Raw genomic sequence first — 21,255 nt, 5'->3', positions numbered from 1 at the left:
CATGATTGAGTGTGTCAGTGAACTCTATTATGGAATGCATGATCTCAGTCTGTTCCCTAACAGAATTGAACTTGGCAGACAGATGCAAATCAGAGTCAACCAATTTGTCAGCAACAAAGAGTGGAATGCAGCCAAGATCCTTGACTTCAAGATCAAAGGCCCAATGGGGTCAATTTGTGATGTGGAACAACACTCCTACCCCATTAAAAATGAATTCACAACATTGAGCAGAGGTGATACTCCAGTATTCGCCCTGAGCGACTCAGGCCATTGACTACTCAGCCATGATGCTACACTGGGACCCACTACTGAGCTCAACACTATCACCAACCATCACCTAAAAGTGCTATCAGGCCTCAATGACAAGATGAGATGGGATGAAAAAGAACTCCTCGACCCAAGATCAGTCTCAGTTCATGCATGGTGATGCCAAATGCTTGCAATGTTGTCAGTAGTCCCCTTTGCCCAAAATGTCCTTGACAGAAAAGTGACGACATTTGAAGACACAGATTCCATGATCAGCTCAATTATCATGCACAGCTTCTCTGACAAGCTGTGCATGGAGTATTTCACCAAACATGGTGATCAACTGGTACCTATCACAGTTGATCTGTTCAACTGGGCAATCAAGAAGTGTATGGTACATTCTGTGGCTAAAGAGTATCAGCTCCTCGCTGCCACTTATGCCCTCTGCTGGGATCAAGTTGGAAGCCATGTGTATGACTTCCTAGCCAAGTGGGAAGCACATGTATCAGAACTCCATGCATATCTGCAGGATCCCTGGACACCCAACTACAGGTACCAGACACTCAAGTGTGCTCTCCCCTTGGACAGAAATGCTCTTTTCAATTCAGTGTTTATATTGCATGAACAACTCAATGGAAAAGACCAAACTGCTATGAGTGTTGCTGATGTTCTACATCAATGCTATGAGCTCACTGCTGAGAGTGCCCCTGCCCACATACTCTCCACTACTGAGGACTCCGAACTAATCGCTCTGTGGGCAGCCACACTCATCAATTGCTGGGCATGTGGTGAACTTGGTCATGCAGCCAACCACTGCCCAGACAACATTTCACATAGCCAATGGAAATGTGACAGAGTTAAAGTTCCCCCCAAGAATCATGCCAACACATGCATTGTGCCACCACTTGAAGATGCTTGAGAAGAGTAGGATACAGTGCCAGCCCTGGCATTCTTCACAGAAGTCGAGCTGGCACCAATTGACCTTCTGCCCCAGTTTGTGCCATTCATGTTTGACTCAGGCACATCATGCATTATGGTCAACTCCCTATGACTTGGAAAGGACTGGAAGGGCATTAAGGATTCGGTCAGAATCACCACCGCCAATGGTGGCAAACTCTCAGCCACAAAGATGGGCAGGATAGTAAGTCTCTTGAGCTACAATGCCAAGCTGCATCACTGGGAATGAATGACTTATTGAGACTGCTTATTCATGCCTGATCTAGTGACAAATCTCATAGGGACAAAGTTGGTCACATGGGCTAAGGGAATGGTGACCTTTGAGGATGAGCTCATCACTGTACAAGACAAGTACAGCCATACAATCAGAGTGCCAACCAGTGGGAATGGTTACCCTGTGGCTGCCATGATCATATGGGATGACAGCATGCCAGAACCCTCTGTCTCCCTTGCATTTGCCACAACAATGGCTGATACAGCACACTCACCCAAGCCATGCAGCAAAGCCAACTTATGGCACTGGAGACTTGGACATGCCAGTCATGAATCAATCTTGTATACATGTGCAGTGACTCATGCTCACAATATCCTGGCAAGCCCTGCCACTCAATCTGGAGTCCTCTGCAATGTTTGTGTATGAAGTAAAGCCATTGCACACAATGTTGCACACCCCCATCATACCACAAAACCGCTTGAACTAGCTTTGATGGATGTAATGGGTCCATTACATGGTAATGCTAAGTTAGTATACATACTCATTATTCATGATGCCTTCTCTGGTATGATCTGGGTGTGTGGTCTTGCAAGCAAAGGTGTGGCATCCCAAGAGGCAACATGGTGGCTGGAAGAGGTGAACTCTGTTCACAGACTCAAGGAGGTTCATGTAGACCAAGGCAAGTTATGGTCTACTTCCTTTCGAGATGCTTGCTCATCAAAGGGAGTGAAGAACACTGCATCCCCTACTCAACAGCACACTGACAATGCCTTTGCTGAGCAGGTGATCCAAATGGTCCAGAAGATCACCTGAAGTCTGCTATATGACTCAGACATGGACAAGTGCTGGTGGCCTCATGCAATGACATAAGCCATATTCATACACAATTGACTAGCAGGCACTACACAAGGGCACATCACTCCATTTGAGCTCTTCTATGGCAAGCAACCAGATCTACATGACATGTGATGATTTGGTTGTACTGCCTATGTCGTACTCAGAGGCAGCACTCGATCGATGTGGCTACAACATCACCCCATTGTCAGCAAACACCTTTGCCCCTGTGCTCTCAGAGGAACATATCTTGGCTTCTCTGATGCCCCATGAAGCATCAAGGGCCACAAGGTTTGGCTTCCTGAACTTGACTGAATCATCATCGCCAAGGACATCCAGTTCTCCAAACTTGAGCACCTGGGGGCTGCTACACCAACTTCTCATATGCCTGTACTCACTGGGAACAGCCCACTTCTCCAGTCATATACTTGGGTACCACATGATGATGCCTCTGAGGAACCAGAACCTGATGACGTCACACCACCCACTGTGAGGCCATACTCTCACCAACGTGGTGTGGAACTACAACAGAGTCCACTTGACTCCTCCAGCTATGGCCGCAAATGGGACCAGTTGATGTCTGAGATAGAAAACATGGGCAAAATCATTATAGACCTGGATGCAATCGCAGCCAATCTACATGCTGAACTGGACATCACCTCGTCCCAAGCAAAGAACAGTACAGAGGACCCAACATGTGTGGATATACCAACACTTGAGACACCTTGAAGCAACGCAATGGCAAGTGTGTATGATGACATCTCAATACTGGACCTCAATCATGCAGGACCGATGGACAGAATAAGCACACTTGGATACACAGCCTTGGCAGTGATGTGCTCTGGCACAGGAACAATCATGATCAGCAATCACCATCTTGATCAAATGGCATTTGCAACCACTGTTATGAATGGTGCCACACTGATTGCAAGTGGGCAACAGATGCAAAGTGCTGATGGTATTTTGCTGGAACCACTGTCACTCAATGAAGCCAAAGCACATGATGACTGGCACCAGTGGAAGGAAGCAATGGACAGTGAAATGGCAAGTATGGACAAAATGAACATATTTGAGCTCGCTAACATCCCAATGGACAGTAAGCTAATCAGTGTCTGATGGGTATATAAACTCAAGCTTGACACCCAACATCGAGCAATGAGATATAAAGCTCAGCTAGTTGCCCAAGGGTATGCTCAATGTCAGGGACTCAATTATGATCAGATGTTCAGTCCAGTTGTGTGGTTACAAACAGTACAAATGCTGCTTGCTATAGTGTGCTGGTATGGCCTGCATATCATTCAGCTCAATGTAAGTACCACATTCCTGAATGGAAAGATCAATAAAGATGTCTACATCCGAATCCCACCAATGTTCAAGATGAACAAGACTGAAGGGAAGTGTTATAGACTGAAGAAAGCACTATATGTCCTCAAGCAAGCTGGGTGCCTGTGGCACACTGCCCTTGATGAGCAACTTCAGGCCTTTGGCTTCAAGCAATGTCAAGCTGAACTGTGTGTATACATGTGTGGTGTCAATGATGCAATGGTCCTTCTTGCAGTCTATGTAGATGACCTGCTCATCATCAGACCAAGCAACACATGGGTTCAATCAGTGTGACAACAGCTATTGACTGTGTTCAGCATCACAGATCAGGGAAGCATCTCACACATCATTGGTCTGAATGTTCATTACAATTGTGATGCATGCACCCTCTCAATAAACCAAAGTGGATACATTGAAGGGATCATAACGAAATTTGGAATGGACCAGGCCTGGGCAGCATCAACACTGGCAACTGACACAATCAACACCCTCAAGCCATGCAAAGGGGACAATGCAAGTGCCAAGGAGATATGTCACTACACATCAATTGTGGGGTCATTGTTATGGGTTGCTCAAGGTAGTAGGCCAGATATTGCCTTTGCAGTCAGATGGTGTGCCAGGTTTGTGGCAAATCTGTCAGGGGAACACCTCACAGCCACCAAGTGTGTCCTATGATACCTGAAGGGAACCATAGGAGTGAGTCTGTTAGTGAAGGGACCAGTTGGAAGACAGATAGTCACTGGGTGGGCAGACAGTGACTGGGCCAGCTCATGGGCTTGCAGGAGGTCAACATCAGGGTATGCATTCATGATAGATGGACTTGTGTGTAGCTGGTCATCCCGACTCCAGCCAATGGTAGCAAATAGTTCTATGGAGGCAGAATATGTGGTGCTAGCAGGTGCTGCCAGGGAGCTAATATGGACTTCAATGTTCTTACAGGAGCTAGAACAGCCCATGTCAAAGACAGCTGAACTCCATGTAAGTGCTGGGACCTCAACCTTACATTCACACAATGGTGAAATTGTCCATAATCATAATGTGCCTATCTTGCACAGTGATTCCTCCAGAGCATGAGCCACTGCAAGCAACCCCCAACACTTCAAGAGAATGAAACATATTGATATTGCTCACTTCTTCTTACAAGACAAAATTGCAAGTCAATGGCTCACAATCACTCCAGTCCAGAGCAGTGAGAATCTAGCTGACTTACTCACCAAACCACTAGCTGCACTGACACTCTCATACCTCCATCAACTATTTGGACTGTCAACATTGGGAGTGCATGCTGGATCAAGAGGGGGTATTGAAATTGATGATCTGATGAGATGACATTGGTTGACATAAGCAGACAAAAAGGGATGGAACAAGGGATGGCCTGATTGGGAACAGAGAATTGGGTACAACACAGTCTTGCTCATTGTCACAATTGAGTGCAACATGTACAAGCCAGTTGTCATGGTTGATCATTAGGTAGAAGTACCCCCACTCATAGCATGCACTGCACACTTGTATATATATCTTGCAGAGAGTGCTAGACTCCAACCACATTCCCTTAGTCAATTGAGTATATTTGTTTCTGTCTTTTAGCAGCAGTGACATTGTACTTAGACTATCCCTGATCACCAGTATCGGGACCTAAAACTTTTCAAAATCAAGATGCAAAATGCTCTGAGATCCGGTTCAAAGAGACCAATTCTCGCCCAAGACTAAAGTTATAGCAACATTGCCTCTCAAACCACTCCAAGAATCTGCAAGATTGCACCAAGTCAAACATACACAGAGACATTGATGAAAGCAAGACTATTTTTGAAAAGAGTCCATATAAAATTGCCAACCAACGAAATTGCCAAGCGAACCACTGAGCATTCTAACCAAACCAAGGAGTGCTTGAAGGAGATCAGTTTTCAGCCAAAACCCGCTCGATCTGGGCATTAATAAACTGTTTCTTTGTATCGATCGAAGTGTTGTACTTCGCTTCCAGTTTTCCTCTCAACTGTTTTTTAGTGATTGTCGTCAAATCGGATTCAGCAATAAGACTTCGAATATCCAACCTGATCTGACTATCTGATGGAAGCATACCAGCTTCTCTTGGAGGACTTGAAGTTCCAACGCTACCTGACGATCTCATTTGCTGTTGTTGTTGCTGTTGTTGTTGTTGCTCAAGTTGTTGATGCTGATGTTGGCCATCAGTAAAACCGCCAAAGCCCAGTTGAGAACCGCCGTAGATCGATTGGGCAGCAGCTATCTGCTGTGACTGCTGTTGGGGGTAGCCATACATGCTTGCAGTAGTGTTAAAAGGTTGAGGCATGAATCCGCTTGCTCCTGTTGGCATACCATACATCGACATGGCCTGTGCACCATAGCCAGCCAAACTGTAAGTGGATTGACGAGCAGGATCGGATTGAGGCAAGTAGGCACCGATCTGCGAACCAGGACGAGTAGGGCCACCGAACTGCGAAGGTGTCCCACCGTATGAAGGTGAAGGGCTATGATGACCGAAGCTGCCATTATTGGGCAACATAGGCTGGCCGTAAAGACTTGGTGCATACTGTGATCCAGCTCGCGATCCAAGCGACTTGTTCTCCGCACGAGCAGCCTCGATGATGGAACCGATTGATCGTGCCGAGTTGCGTTCCCAAAGCTCGTTCTCGTAGTCTGTCCATGTCTGCAGAGGAATCTCGCTTGGGTCGAAGGTACCCTCCTCATGGACAACGACTTTCTGACCCTTCTCACCCATAACGACACGCGTGTTACCCCAGGAGAAGTCGTCCATGTGCCAGAAAGAGTAGAGCGGCAAGAAAAGCGACCAGATGGGAATACCGATCATGTAAACAACCAACCATCCAATCATCTCGAACTTACGGTTCAGCAAAAAGATGAGCGCCTGACAACCGTAGATGGCAGCAAGCATGATAATGGCCGTCAAAGGCACAGTACCATTCTGCGTAGCCACCAACACGATCAGATAGACAATGTAAGCAACCGTAACGGGAGCAATAATCGTCGACAGCAAATCGATAAAGACAACAAAGCGCATCGAGAACAAGCAGAAGCCACAAAGACCAGGGGTAAAGATCAGCTCGACCAAGTTGTGCACTGTCGAATTGATCCATCGTCGACGCTGGGAAAGCAACACCTTCCAATCGTCAGGAGCCATGGTCCAAGCCTTGCAATCGCGAACAAAGATGGTCTTGTACTTGCCAAAGTGCTTGAGCACAAGTGTTGTCAGGTATCGATCTTCACCGAGGTGGAGCAAGTTCTTGGTGTGCAAAGTGTCGACGCGGTTCTCTGCATAGTCTTCGACAATAGCAGAAGCGATGAACAAGGGTCGATGGGTGTCGGGAGTGCGGATTCGGAACATGGAGAAACAACCGGGCAAACAGGTGACCGAGCCAAACAGACTCTCGAACGCCTTGGAGAGGTAGTGCGAAATGTAGTACTCGTACACCTGAAGCATGGTGATGATGCTCGCCTTGGCATTCGAAAGCGCCGTCTCACCGCAGAGACCGATGACCTTCTTGTCGCGAATGAATGCCGAGATGAAGCGGTTGAGCGACAGAGCCTCGACTTGGGTATCGGCATCAACTTGCAAGATGTATTCGTAGAAGCTTGGGTTGACACCGATGACGTTCTTGATCTGGTGGTAGATCTCGAGTTCCATTGGGTTCATGGGCAGACCAAAGTGAACCTTGTTGAGGAAACGCATGAGGACCAACTGCGAGTCACGCTTACCACGGTTACCAGGACGCGAGCGCTCCGAAGGCTTACCGCACTTGACGACAACAATGTAAGGGACGACATGACCATGGTGCTCGTACAGACCGCTGTAGACCTTGGCCATGTTGTGCTGCTTGCTGCCCTCACCGAGCGAAAGGAAGCTGAGCGCCTCTGGTTCCAAGTTAGGGTCGGCACCGAGAATGTCGAGCACGATACGCGGGGTGGGACGGTCGTTTCCGGAACCGACAATCATACCGTCACAGATGACGAAGAGCAACTTGCGCTTGTCGTCATACTTGAGAGCAGCGAGCGAGTTGATCGTCTTGCGCATCGACTCTTCGCCTTCGGTGTAACAAGGCACTTGGCAAATGACAAACTTGTCGTGGTCCTCGGGCTTGCGTGCACGGCCGAACTGAAGAGCTGCAAGGAACTTGAAACCAAGAATGGCGACCATGAAGAGCGACAGAGCCAAGAGAATGTACTGCGAGAATCGACACTGGGGCGAGTTACGGTGGTCGATCTTACCGATGAAGTACAGGTTTCGCAGACAGACTCGCTGGCGGTCGAGAACATCCTGATCCAGAGGCAAGCTGTCAAGCTGCTTGGTGATGTCCTTGCCTGGGTTTTGTGCGATAAGGCTGATGATGGCATCGCTCATGAACTTGCGGTTCGTGTTGATCGGAGCCTGGAAGCCGTCAGGCGCCTTGAGCACACCCTGATTGCCTTGCTTGATGTAGTCGGTGATCTCGTAGAGATCGCCTCGGTAGATTGCAACGGTTCGTCCTTCAGACAAGATGTCACGAATGCCATCGGAAGTATAGCCCATGAAACCGACACGATAATTGGAACGGAGAAGCCACATGGTCTCGTAGTACCAGTCAGGTCGGGCATCGTCAATGTGGAAGGATCGGAAGTCGTGGTACTGAGCATTCTTGTCGGTCGAGTTCTCGTTGGACAGCTGAACCCATGGGCTGACCTCGCCGTCAACACCATTGCAGAGCGCGTTGACCTGAACTGGGAAGATCGGGGTGGCATCTTCACCAGCGTAGGCGAGGATCGCGTTGGAAGGCACGACGGGGACAATACCTCGGTGACTGGCTACGAGCTTACTGAGATCGAAGACCTCGCCACGGATCGAAGTGAAGGAAGAGTCACCCTTGTGGGTGGCAAACTCGTTCGGACTGTAGACGTGCTGCTTGGGGCAGATAAGGTTGCCGAGAATGACAATGACGAAGACGGCGCAAGCGCAGATGAACCAGATGACCAAGTTGATGGCGAGCTTTTCACGCCATGCCATGCGAATGTCTGGTCTCTTGAGCGACTGGAAACGGCGAAGGATGAACGAAGGGACGAAGAAGGTGATGGCCCAGGTGAAGGCGACCCACTTGCGACGAGTGGCAGAGACGCCGACCTGTTCGGCTACCTCGCCAAGCGGCTCTTCGGTGAAAGCAGCTGTACCAGCTTTCTCGTTGAGCCCATTCTTGCCCATGTCAGCAAACATGTTGCGTGAAGGGGCGTATGCCTCGGAACCGATGACGGAACCAGCACCGCTGAGACCACCACCGTAGCTGCGACGAGGCAGAGTACCCGACACACCCGAGTATTGGCTCTTGACCTCCTCGAGCTCTTGGTCGGCTGCGGCTCCACCTCCAACCAGAGGAAGCACCACGGAGGAGGATTCCTTGAAGGGATCACCGTAGGCACCGACAAAGTCGTTGCTGCGGCTACGAGCAAAGTCGTCAGTCAACACAGCGAAGGGCGAGAAGGGATCTGACTCGCCACGTGCAGCCGCATCGGCATCAAGCATGGCTCGCCTCTCGTTGTTCTTAACTTCTTCAGGGTCAGCAGCACGGAGCTCATCTTCAAGCTCGCGGAATGCACTATGAGAGAGGAAGACCTTGACACGACCGGAGGCAGCCTCTTCTTCAGACCATGCCATGACTTCTCGTGCCGCCGAGAACTTCTGCTTGGCCTCGCCAGAAACAGCGCCGCGCATCTGGATAGCCTCAAGGGAGGGAATGTGGGCGTAGCGTTGGCAGAACTCGTCGTAGGTCATGCTGACGCTGTACTCGTTGAGGAGCTTGCGGGACATCTCGGAAAGGCCGAGGGTGTTGATCTGCTGCTTGACGACGCGAGCTTCGAACTGGTTGGGCAGCTGGTTGTCGTTGGGACGAATGCAGAGGGTGAACCATGTCTTGGTCTCCTCGAGAGTCTCCAAGAGCAAGTCGAGAGCACCACGGAATTCACCAGCAACACATCGAACGGCATTCTTTTTGGTAATGGAGTTGTCAGCAAGATCGTCTTCCGAGTCGTCGTCGTCGTCATTGTTGCCCTTCTTGATGGTGTTGCTTCGCTTGAGCGTTGCGGAGCGGTTAGGTCGGCGTGTGGAAGGAGCACGCATGGGCTTGACGGACTGCTGAGCTGCGACGATGGTCTGCTCGTTCTTAGGATGTGACTGAGTCTTGAGGACCTTGGTGTTGAAGATGCCGCGGATGAAAGGAATGGTGGAGCCCGAAGTAGCATTGGGGTCGGCACCGAGCTTGGCGGAGGACTCTGGCTGATTGCCACGAAGGAGCGAGACAAAGTCGGGGCTGACAACCTCGCTGTTCTTCTCGAGCAGGTTCTCGCTGGTATAGGTGACAGCACTGTTGTAGTGGCTGATGGTGAAGCTGGAGAAGCCGCTGCGGTCGGCAGGACCAAGCTTGAAGGAAGAATGGTTGCCCCATCGCTTGCCGAAAGCCTCGATCATGGTCTGGTCACTCTTCTTGGGCATCCTTCGTGCCTGGTCGTCCATGATGTGGATGAGACCACCGGGCTGATTGGTCATGAGACGAAGGGTCTCTGCATTGTCAAAGTATGGAATCTCGGGGGAAAGGTGGCTGATGCCTTCGTCGGTGAACTCGTCACGTCGCTTCTCGAATACACTTCGGAGCATGAAGCGATGCAAGTTTTCGCATGCAAAGTTGACGCAGAATTGATCGAGCGAGTTGCCGCGAGAGAGGTTCTGGAAGCCAGGCAAGTCGAGAAGGCCAATGAAGGTGTCAAAGTCATCGCGACAAAGCTTCTCATTGAGAGACTCGTTGACCCAAGCAAAGAGAAGCGAGTAGAGGGACTTGGCGAGATCGTCGCGGTGGTCGGAAGCGCCATCGGCATCGAGGAGGATGGTGCAGACCTCGTTGCGGATGAGCTTGGTCTTGTAGGTGAGGGCCTCCTCGAGTGACTTTGATGAAATGCCAAGGTATTCAGCGACCTTGTCGAGCACTTCAGGGTTGCGTACTGTGGCCGAGTCCTGAGTGCGTTGTCGGTCGTAGTGGAACTCGATGTTACCAAGATGGAGAATGGCAGCAAGGACTTGGCAGATGGAAGCAACATGACGCTTGGAGAAGCCGACGTTTTTGAAAGCCAGCTTGAGCCTGTAGAAGCTGGCTGGGTCCTCGCTGTCCCTGTTGCGTGAGGCTTGGCCGAGGTAGCGGAAGGAGGCAGCATCGTGAATGCCGAGATATGCCTTCTCCTCCTGTGAAGCGCCAGCAACCATGTAGTGGAAGATGTGGAAGTTGCGCTCGCTGGAGGCGGCACTGACGACGCGGTTCTTTTCGAGGTAGTAGTCGAGGGTCTTGGCACCGAGGAGCTTGCCCGAGTCGGAGAACTGGAGCTCAGTGTACTTGCCAAAGCGGGATGCATTGCTGTTCTCAAGGGTGCGCGAGTTTCCAAGAGCTTCGAGAATGTACTCTGCTGAGGGGATCTGAAGACCAAGCTTGGAGCCCTTTTTGCCCGGAGCTGCTACACTGAGGTCGATGAGGGCCCGGATAGCGAGACGGCGGACTTGGCTCTTACCGCTGGAGGTGTCGCCGCTGTTTGAGGTGCAAGAGGGTGGGAAAGAATTGCGTCAAAGATAGATTGAGTGAGTATGTGTATGCAGCCAAGGTGGAAGAGGCAAAAGTACTGGTGGGGAAGAATGTACTCACGCCATAAGCAAGCTCTGGTCCTGGCCAGTACGTCGCATGTAGAAATAAGCATTGCAAGCGTGTGCAAAGATGTGTGGTGGGAGAGGGGCACCGCGAAGCTGTTTGTTGGTTTCACGGTACTCTCTGGTGTATTCGCGAAGGGTGTCATCGCTGTTGCGGTTTCCAGAAGAGGCGTACGGGTTGACGGAGATGAGGATGGAATCTGAAAGAGCAGTGTAGGGCAATCCAGAGTAGAAGCGATCACGAAGGAGGGAGAAGATGGTATCAAGAGTGATGTTGGGCAGCTGGGAGAGCTTGGCCACTTGCTCGGGGGCGGGATTGACTGCGGACATGATGTCTAGGTAGAAGGTGTCTAGGTAGAAGGTGTCTAGGTAGAAGGTGTCTAGGTGGAAAATGTCCACAGCTGGGCGCAGACGAGCCGCAGCTACCGACTAGATCGGGGGGTTGATGATGACTATCCTCCGGGGGTGATGGTGCGAGTATGGATTGCAGAGGGGCAGAGAAGGTCCAGTATTGTCGAATGGGGATTGGTTGCCTCGACACCAGCAGAGGCGGGAGATGTGAACGCTGAGGGGGAGATGTGAACGAGAATGTGAGAGGAGAGGGGGAGGAGGGAGAGGGAGAAGAGATGACGAGAAGAGGTGTGCATGTAAGGATCACCAAACAAGCAGGGTGGCGACAAGCATTTAGGGGAAAGCACAGCCGAATTTCCATCTCAAGTTGAGTAAAATAAATTGTTCTTTCTTTCTTTTGCGATTTATTTTGGATTTATTTTGGATTTGTTTTGGATTTATTTTGGATTATTGTGCAGCGTGTGGGTGCGTGCTTTTGTGCAAAAAATAATAATCCAGTTTTGGCGCGGGCACAGCTGAGATCCTTTCATAATCTCGCTTGCCTTTCTCAGCTGCCTTTTCCCCCTTTTCCCCTCGACGCAGCATGGCGTAAAAGTGGGCTTAGATCCCATCCAGCCGTCAGTTTCAGGTCGACTTTCATCCTCTGTCCGGGCCTTTGCTTTATGGCAAGCGAATATCTTTAAGTTCTATGAAGCAGCTTGTGTCGGTGGTGACGAGCGTTAGGATTCGATTAATAAAAGAAAAGGCCAAAAAGGAAAAAGAAAAAGAAAAAGAAAAAGAAAAAGAAAAAGAAAAAGAAAAAGAAAAAAAGGGAAAGAAAAAGAAAAAAGAAAGTCAGGGTCTGAGCGTTGGTTGCACGCAAATGGAAAAAGTGTTGGACTCAGAAAAATCAGCAGGATGGATTTACAACACAGACTGCTATAACAAAGGTAACAATCAAACATGATAATGAGAGATGACACAAGCCGATGGTGGAGGGATCGGGACAGGTAGATCTGATCAGAGATTCAGGAGGACCGATCTAGGAAGAGATCGGGTGTAACGTAGCCCTGCCCGTTGTCATGGTAGAGCAGTAGATAGGCGTACCCCCACCTGGTGGGGGGGTGTCATAAAGATGTATATATATCTTACAGAGAGCACTAGGCTCTTGCTACACAAGTCCAGTCAATTGAGTATATGTTTCTGCTGTAACAAAGTAGTGACATTGTACTTAGACTATCCCTGATCACCAGTATCGGGACCATAAAACATCTTTACTTTTATCACGCTAGGCGGCCCAATAACTGGTGGGACTGTGTTGTAGGCAATCTCTGTACAGATCTGCTCCTCCATGTCCCAATTACATTTATGTCAGCATGTATCATCATATATGGGATTGCTTCCTTTGATGGAAATTGCCAGCGAGATCCTTTGTGTGAGAAAAACATGTTTGCAGACTGAATTCCTTGTGCATCTCTTTTCTCATCCATGCTGTCCACCTGAACCCCCTTCTTTTGCTCCTCTCAACAGATCTTCTTATGCTCATGACAGCAACACGCTGTCATCCTTGCGGCCGAGTTCAGTCATGGAACTTGGTTTCTCAATTTGCACGCCTTGTGTTAGATTTTTTCCTTTCTCACAAATTCAGACTCGTTTCGTCTCCCATGGCCTTCACCGTGTGAGCCATATATACACAGACTTTTGACGCATTACAAGAGCATCCATCTCTTGCACATTACTGCCAGGTCGCTGAGAGGCAGTTTGCTCTCAGAAGCCATCCTTGAGCTTGAGTCGGTTGGTAGCCTTGTCCATCACTGCCACCTTACGCACCGCTGCACTCAGCTGATCCTTGATGTGCGGTTCGGACTTCAATCTCTTTCGGAAGTGCTGCACCAATTCACTCGTGTTGGCAATCTTGCCCTCTCGAATGAGTTGAATGATCTCAGCCTCGACTGCGTTTGCAGGAATACGTGCTGCACCAGGACTACCAGCACGCGAAGCAGCTTTCGATCCGGCCGGCGACGATCCCGAGGGAGAACCTGCACGAGATCCAGTACTGCCCGTCTTGACCCGTTTGGCATCCGGTCGATGGCTTCCCTTGCATCCTGCAGCGCTACCTGCACCAGGCGAGTCAGCTCGACGTTTCAGACCAGAACCAGCAGAACCAGCAGAGCCAGCAGAGCCAGCAACGCCCTCAGATCCTCCTCCCGAAGCCAGAGGAGGCGAGTCGCCACCTCCCGGACTCGAAGCTCGACTGACTGGCTTGCTTCCCATCTTGAAAGCACCCCGAGTCGGACTGGTGGCACGCTGAGCAAGGCTGGCGTGCCCAGCTCCTGGTCGCTGTTGAGTCTGACTGTTGCCTCCTCCTCCTCCTCCTCCTCCTCCTCCTCCTCCTACTACTACTACTACTCCTCCTCCTCCTCCGAGTGTGGCAGGTTTCTTCTCGACACGGTCGGTAGGTGTGTTGGAACCAGAGGCGGTGCCTGGAGTCGACTTGCCCTTGTTCTTGGCTGCTTCCTTTTCTTTTTGTTCACGCTCTTCTCTTGCCAGCTGAATCGCTTTTTCGGGATTGGCAACGTAGGACTCTTCCTCTTCATCTGAATCATCCGAGGCATAAGGATTGCGTCCATCGTCGTCCTTCTGGTAGGCTTCGTTGCCGTCACGCTTGGCAAGTGCCCGCATGATCTTCATCATTTGCTTGCCGCTTCCTGTCAGCATCTGATCCTCATCCTCCGGTGAGCTCGCCTCTTGGCCTGCATCCTCTGCGTCACCGACATGGTTGGCACGAGCCATTTCACGTTTCAGACGTTCTTCGAGCTCCTTGGCTTCCTCGTCATCTGCCACATCGGCTTCGGGATGGTGCAGCTCTTCATCATCTGCAAATTCTTCCTCATAGTCGAGTTCGTCGTAGCCAGCACCGGGACTGTCTTGCCTCTTGCTTCGACCTGGCCGACTAGCATGATCATCATCTTCATCATCACGCAACAGCTCACCACCGTGAACAGCCATGAGGTTACGACGACGAGCTGCGCCAAATGACATGCCCGTAGGCAACGAAAGCTGGTTCACTTGCGGCCAATTGCGCCAGGCTACGCTGTCTTGCTGCTTTGACACTGAGCTGCCGGACGCAACCGGCTTGTTGCGGAGTGCCCATCGGTCCATCTCTTTAGTCTTCTGATACTTTTGGTACTCTTGCTCCACCTGCTCGTTGGTCAACGTCGAGTGTTTTGGCTTTTGTAGAAACTTGTACATGCGCGAGACAGGGACCACCTTGAAACCACCTGCATCCCGCTCGTCAAACACAAAGAGCACGTGAAGCGAAGATGCTTCCGAGCTAGAGTCACCCTCCAGCTTTCCGATCCAAGGTGCATGCGAAGTGGCAGATGCGGCAGACTCTTGCTTGACACCCGCTTCACACTTGACTCTACTCGACGAATCTTGCATCTTGACATGACCATTTACATCAGTGCTCTCCTTTCTGCCGCCCTTGTTCTTGAGCTCGTCTATGTGATCTTGCAGGGCGCGTGCACCAGTTGGGATGGGAGTACGGATGCTTTCCCATTCCTCGCATGTTTCAAAGTCCTCCAGAACCCAGGGGAAGTGTTCTTCCTTCATCGTCTTTCTAGCACTGTCCGCTGCTTTGTGAATCTCTCGCACCTTTTTCTTGAACAGTTTGCTCTTGGCTGGCCTGGCACTTGCACCTGGTGCAACCAAAGCTTGATCTGCACCGGGACCTTTGGAAGCAACTTGCTTCTGGATAGCCTCCTCAATACGTTGCAGGTCGTCATTGGGACGAGGCCATGTAAGCGGCTCACCATCCTTGCCCATCATAGGTCGATTGTACTTGTCCGTGATGGGATCGCCTGGGTTGGGACGAGGCAACTTGAGCCTCGGTGGATTCTTCCGGTTGAGCTTGAGTGGCGGAATGAACTGCCTAGTATCGTTGGGGTCGACACGAGTATGATGGGCGAACTTCATAAGATGCGTGAGCCATTCTCCACAGTTGGTCGAGAGCAAGGGAATGTCTCTGTATGTTGTTGGCGGCGGTGGTGAAATGTCGTTCTTGTCTTGTTCGACCTTGAGATTGGACCTTGCACTGCCATTAGCAGGTCGCAGTCCTTGTGCTGAGCCTCCTGCATTCTCGGTCTTGACGCTGCCTGGCTCTGGCTTGACAGGAGGCATACTTGGTCGCACCTTGTCGCAATCCTCTACGATGTGAATCCCAGGTGCTAGCTCTGCCGTCTAGCCAAGATGCCCAAGTAGCTACCAGATGGGCGCGAGTCTAGCGATGTCAGTCCGGAAGATGGAGAGAGTGAATGCACGAGTGAGAAAGTTGGATGCTGATGGTGAGCGGAAAGATAGATTCTGCTGAGAGCGTGTGTGTGTGTGAGCTTCGCTTCTCAGAACAGCTGAGTTTCTCCACTTGTTTCTTCGCTTGAATGCTCTCTGCTTCTCGTACGGATCGATCGCCCGATGGGGCTGAGATACAGAATTGATCGCACGTGCCACGCCAGGAAAACGAAAATGCTCATCATCCATCGTGGACGCGTTTAAGACGCCAAAACGAGAGAAAACACGAGTCCCTGAATGCGGCTGTGTGGACTGCTGACTGGAGAGCGTGCAACATTGAAATGTTCAAAGTAAAGACCTTTTGGTCCCGATAACTGGCGATCGGGGACAGTCTAAGTACGATCTTACTGCTGCTTTAAGACAGAAACATGTATACTCAATTGACTAAAGGAATGTGCCAAGAGCCTAGTGTTCTCTGTGAGATATACAGCATGCATGTAAACTGTCCCATAATTTTACATGTCACCATACATCACTCTAATGCTCAATAGCTATAAGTTGTATTGCCACACTGTCTCATATTGTCTGAAAGCCCTGCTTCTTCTCTCCAAGACTGTGTAATTGATATTGACATTGACTAAAAATAAATAAATATTGTGCTATGAAGAAGAGCCAAAAAAAATTTATTGTGGGACAGTTTATGGAGCATGCTCCCAAATAGCAACACCACTCCATTCCTGACCTTGTGGGCTGTTGACTACAATAAAACTTGCAATGTAACTTGGTGGGAGCCTTCATATACATTGAAAGTAGTGATGTGGAAAGTTTCAGCTCAATCAGATGACTGCAAGCAATCTGGCAGCACTTCCAGTCTGACACCATCATATCTATACCATCATGCCAAAAACCACCCCAGAGAGGTGCCAATTGGCACTCTTTCACATCCAAAATGGGGAATCTATCCATTCAGTTGCAGAACAACTTGGTATGAGCAAGTCTACAGTGAATCACATCAGCAAAAGCACCTCTGCTGATGTTCCAAAGTCAAAGGGGGGCCAGCTGAGAAAACTCCAGCCTTGTCATGTTTGCTTCCTGGATCACTGTTTCAAGCTCAATTCAACCTCCACAGTCAGGAAAGCATGTCATGCACTGCAGGAGACATTTCAAATCAAAGCATGCCCAACCACAGTAAGAAAAGCACTTCATTACTGTCATTACAAAGCATGAAGGTTAGTGAAAAAACTGAAGCTACTCAAGAGACATTGCAAAGCCCATTTCAAATTTGCTAATGAGCACAAGGACATGACTGTTGAGGATTGGAAGAATGTGGTATGGTCCAATGAGACAAAGATCAACTTCTTTGGACTGGATGGTAAGCAGTTCTGTTGGATTAAGAATGCCAGCTTCAACAGCAAGCTTGTCAGGCCAATGGTCAAGTTTGGCAGCAGCTCCATCATGATCTGGGGCTGTATGACATGGGAAGGGGTGGGAGGTATGCACTTGGTGCTGGGTTCAATGAATTCAGACCAATACATTGATATCTTGAATGACAAGCTTTTGAAAACAATATCAGATTTGCAGCTTCAGCATGCATACACCAACATCATGTTTCAGCAAGACAATGACCTGAAACACATGTCAAAGAAGACAATAACATGGTTGGAAAGCAATAGCATTAAGGTTATGCAATGGCCAGCACAGTCGCTGGACTTAAACCCAATTGAACACCTCTGGCACCATCTCAAAATGCAACTTTCACAGTATAGTACAATTGCAAAGTCCAGGGATGAACTGCTCAAGAGATGTGAAGCTGAATGGACAGTGATCACTCCAGAGACATGTAGGACACTAATAGAGAGCATGCCAGACTGCATCAAGGTGGTTCTGAAGGCCAAAGGAGGGAATACAAAGTACTAAGGTGTTGTCAAGGAGTGCTCCATAAACTGTCCCACAATAATAATAAAATTTGGCTCTTCTTCATAGCACATTTTTTTTTAGTCAATGTCAATATCAATTACACAGTCTTGGAGAGAAGAAGCAGGGCTTTCAGACAATATCAGACAGTGTGGCAATACAACTTATAGCTATTGAGCATTAGAGTGATGTATGGTGACATGTAAAATTATGGGACAGTTTACACGTGTGCTGTATGTCAGCGGTCGCACACCTGAAACCTGAGATCAGTAGTAGTATCAGTACTATCACCGATTCTGTCGAGTTATGCAACAGCACTAATGGTATTTCGATTCCTAGTGAAATATGCAACAGAGCCTTCTCTGTCACCTTTCTCGTTGGAATCTGTAGTTGTATTATTGTTATGACAGATTTCGACTAACCGCTGTGGACACTCTGCCCAGAGGTAGCTCGGCATGATCAAACTACAATACAACTCTTAAGCGAGCTTGTTGTTGACACCAATGGTCTGGTGTGAGTATGGATTGATGACACCGACACGAGTGTCCAGTGTGTCGGCTAACACTTGAAGTGATCCCTGGACCGCAGTGGACGACTGCCTTCGGTTCTATCAATATCCAGACTGCTGGTTTGCTAGAACCACCTTCGGATGTCAGGAAACGGTGATACAACACATGCACTTTGATGAGGAGCAATCTATTGATTGCAACTTATGCTGACTGAGAACTAATGAGTACTTATGTTTCTAAAGTATTGACTAGTTGTATGGTGAGTAGAGTGGAAGAGGATCCACTCGACCATTCATGACGAGAAGGTACACCTATATATCTTTTTGCAGCGTTGCCAGCGACACTGCTCCTGCTCTCTCTCTCCAGAGAGTACCCTCTTTGTCAAGTATTGTACAGGGATCTCCAAGGAGGCCCCTCCTCCATATCGAACCTTGTCCCTTCTGTCTTTCCTGAGCTGTGTTGACTTCATTGACACTGCTCCTCCTCTTCATGTCCCTCTCGCCAGTGTCCTATACACAGCTCTCCTTCCTTTGACCAGCAATGGTTCTCTTCTACTCCTGTCCTGTGGGCCCCTGAGTGGTAACCGACTGCATGTCACTGAGCTCGATCCCTCTCGCATGTGAATCATCATTCAGACCTCCTTACTACCAATCTCCACAGAATCTGCCACACAATCTCGCATACTGCGGATTCTGGTGGGATTCATGATATTGACAATGCTCATGCCAATTTCACTGTGATCTGCCATAGAGCTGATTCTACTACCGATCTCAGTGAACTTTGTCACAGCTCCTACAATCTACCCGATTCCATGATTCCTGCACTACCTTCATATGAACTTCGGTCTTTCCTCGTTCTGCGCACCCAGGCCCATGACACTGTATATACATCTACATGGTACATGCCAGATCTGGGTGTATCCTCTTTCATGACAATGCATGACAATGAGTGGGACCATGTTGTATCCAATCTCTGATGAGATTGGCTCCACCCAATCTTTGACTGGATCGGCTTTGCCCGATCCCTCCCGTATCGTCTCATGTTACTTCGCATCGTCATGTTGGATTGCTAATTTGCAACATTGAAATCGTTTCACATACACTCACACTCACATACACTCACACACTCACACACTCACATACACTCATATGCCAACACTCTAGTTACTAGTGAGGTTTCGGTAGCAACGTCCATGCTGCACTCGGCCCCAAAGAAGGCCCTTTTCCATTAGTAGCAGTTGGGCGTTGGCATGTTTTTGGAGAGAAATGTAACATATATTGCTTACTAATGATGAGTGGAATGTGAAAGTATAGTGAGAAATGGTGAACCTTAAACTTTACCGGCCCGTGCCTGATCGCGACCACGAGTAACAGCACTCGAGAAAGTATGGTGTATACAATTCTCCGTCGGCGAGCAAAACGGATGAGAGTATAGGACAGTTAGAGGCATAAATGCATCATGCCGAAGCTCTAGCCCCTTTGCAGGATCCAGCTTTCTTGTCAGATGGTCAATACTTCTCCAACCAAAGATCAACATAACGATCGCAAACATGGACAGTACCATAACCATTAGCGCTTGAGTCAAACAACTTCTCTCCGCCATTTGCCACAGCTCCGCTCAACCTATAAGCCCCAGACCTCGCACCAAGGGCGTTCCAGCTTGGACCAAAACAGTTGTTACTATCGACGGGTGTGTACTGCAGCCCTACGCCTCCGTCTAAATAATTGATATAATAACCCTTAGTAGAGTAGGCGAAGGTGAAGTCGGTCAAGAAACCGTCTTTGACGAAAAGCATTTCTTTAATGTTTTCCTGAAGGGAATTTGAACTGACGTTGGCCAAGCGAAGCGAGCCAGAGACGTGATGGAAGCAAGGAGACTTGGTGGCCGAATCAGCAGAACAAGCTTTCTCGAAGTCCGAGTTGCGAGGGAGAACTGGGGTGAACTTCAGCGGACAGTCTTGGGCAAAGGCCGCAGAAAGCGAGCTGAGAATGCTGAGGAGGAGAATGAGCCCAAGTGTGTTCATTTTGGAAGCGAACTTGATGATTGCAAGATAGGGGTTCCTATCATTCAACAAAGAAGGGGCTTAAAACTGTTGGGATGGCAAGCCTTTAAATGCTACATGGCTGGCGAGGCCAGAAGGTGGGCCATATCCGAAACTGGCTTCAATTCGATTGGTCAGCCGCAATGTCGTGCTGTGGTTGACAACGGTGGGAAATGCGCCACTGGTGGCGTCTTTGTTGATAAGGTCGACTGTTACATGCGCAGGCTACATGCACGTTGTAAGGGAGCAACCAAGTGCATTGTCGCAAGGAGGATCTAGAGGGAGTCTATACAAAGCAACCCAAGAAATCGAACTTTCTCGTGCGGCATCTATTCGCACGAGAAAGTGCCCAGGCGTGACAGTCGAGGGCCGAGGGTTGGTGAGCTCATGCTTATTAATCGAACAGATGCGTCACGTGGGTTTTTTTCCTTTTTTCCCCCTGAGATTGAGCAGTCCGAAACCCGAGTTGGTCGTCGTCAATGTCGTTGCTTCCGAACCACCACCCTCTTCACCTCTCCGACCTACTCGCTTACGAGTTCGTCGTTTGGTAGCTAAGTAACCGAAACCTCTCTAGACTCACTCACTCACACACACTCACACTCACTCACTCATACGCTCACCCTCTAGTTACTGACTCTTGCAAGCGAGCTTGAGAGGTGCGATCTTGGCAAAAAGAAGCAGACGCCGGTCCATTTGACATCGTTCATCTCCAACATTCCATCGCAACTCACCATTATCGGCCCCTTTCCCACCATCGGCCCCTTTCCCACCATCGCTTCCTAATCTCTCCAACACATCCGTGATGACATTCACCTTGTAAATGCAAACGGGCAACCTCGCCCTCCGTCCAATCGTACTCGAATTCAGACATTGGTCCCGCCAAGTCCATCGGAGCGATCGGAGCAATCGGAGC

General features: G+C 49.4%; 5 protein-coding genes across 5 annotated transcripts; 2 read left to right on the top strand and 3 right to left on the bottom strand.

The window, feature by feature from the left end:
* Nucleotides 1–2,354: 2,354 nt before the first annotated feature.
* UHO2_04049 (uncharacterized protein) lies at nucleotides 2,355–3,868 on the top strand (the record flags this gene model as incomplete). Its single annotated transcript, XM_041560006.1, has 4 exons — nucleotides 2,355–2,542; nucleotides 2,659–2,948; nucleotides 3,075–3,347; nucleotides 3,405–3,868. The coding sequence occupies 4 exons, from the start codon at nucleotides 2,355–2,357 to the stop codon at nucleotides 3,866–3,868; spliced, it is 1,215 nt and encodes a 404-aa protein (XP_041415940.1).
* A 1,603-nt stretch (nucleotides 3,869–5,471) lies between these two features.
* UHO2_04048 (putative chitin synthase 8) lies at nucleotides 5,472–11,588 on the bottom strand (the record flags this gene model as incomplete). The annotated part of the gene is made up of 2 exons (XM_041560005.1): nucleotides 5,472–11,142; nucleotides 11,257–11,588. The coding sequence occupies 2 exons, from the start codon at nucleotides 11,586–11,588 to the stop codon at nucleotides 5,472–5,474; spliced, it is 6,003 nt and encodes a 2,000-aa protein (XP_041415939.1).
* A 1,767-nt stretch (nucleotides 11,589–13,355) lies between these two features.
* On the bottom strand, nucleotides 13,356–15,770 carry UHO2_04047 (uncharacterized protein; the record flags this gene model as incomplete). The annotated part of the gene is made up of 1 exon (XM_041560004.1): nucleotides 13,356–15,770. The coding sequence occupies one exon, from the start codon at nucleotides 15,768–15,770 to the stop codon at nucleotides 13,356–13,358; it is 2,415 nt and encodes an 804-aa protein (XP_041415938.1).
* Nucleotides 15,771–16,775: 1,005 nt separating this feature from the next.
* On the top strand, nucleotides 16,776–17,795 carry UHO2_04046 (putative transposase; the record flags this gene model as incomplete). Its single annotated transcript, XM_041560003.1, is given in 3 exon segments — nucleotides 16,776–16,863; nucleotides 16,923–17,107; nucleotides 17,127–17,795. 3 exon segments carry the CDS (start codon nucleotides 16,776–16,778, stop codon nucleotides 17,793–17,795), a joined length of 942 nt encoding a protein of 313 aa, XP_041415937.1.
* Nucleotides 17,796–19,808: 2,013 nt separating this feature from the next.
* UHO2_04045 (uncharacterized protein) lies at nucleotides 19,809–20,324 on the bottom strand (the record flags this gene model as incomplete). The annotated part of the gene is made up of 1 exon (XM_041560002.1): nucleotides 19,809–20,324. The coding sequence occupies one exon, from the start codon at nucleotides 20,322–20,324 to the stop codon at nucleotides 19,809–19,811; it is 516 nt and encodes a 171-aa protein (XP_041415936.1).
* Nucleotides 20,325–21,255: the final 931 nt, after the last annotated feature.

Source organism: Ustilago hordei (genome assembly GCF_900519145.1).
Source record: "Ustilago hordei strain Uho2 genome assembly, contig: UHO2_contig_07, whole genome shotgun sequence".
NCBI lineage: Eukaryota > Fungi > Basidiomycota > Ustilaginomycetes > Ustilaginales > Ustilaginaceae > Ustilago > Ustilago hordei.
This window is presented reverse-complemented; position numbering and strand designations above follow the sequence as displayed.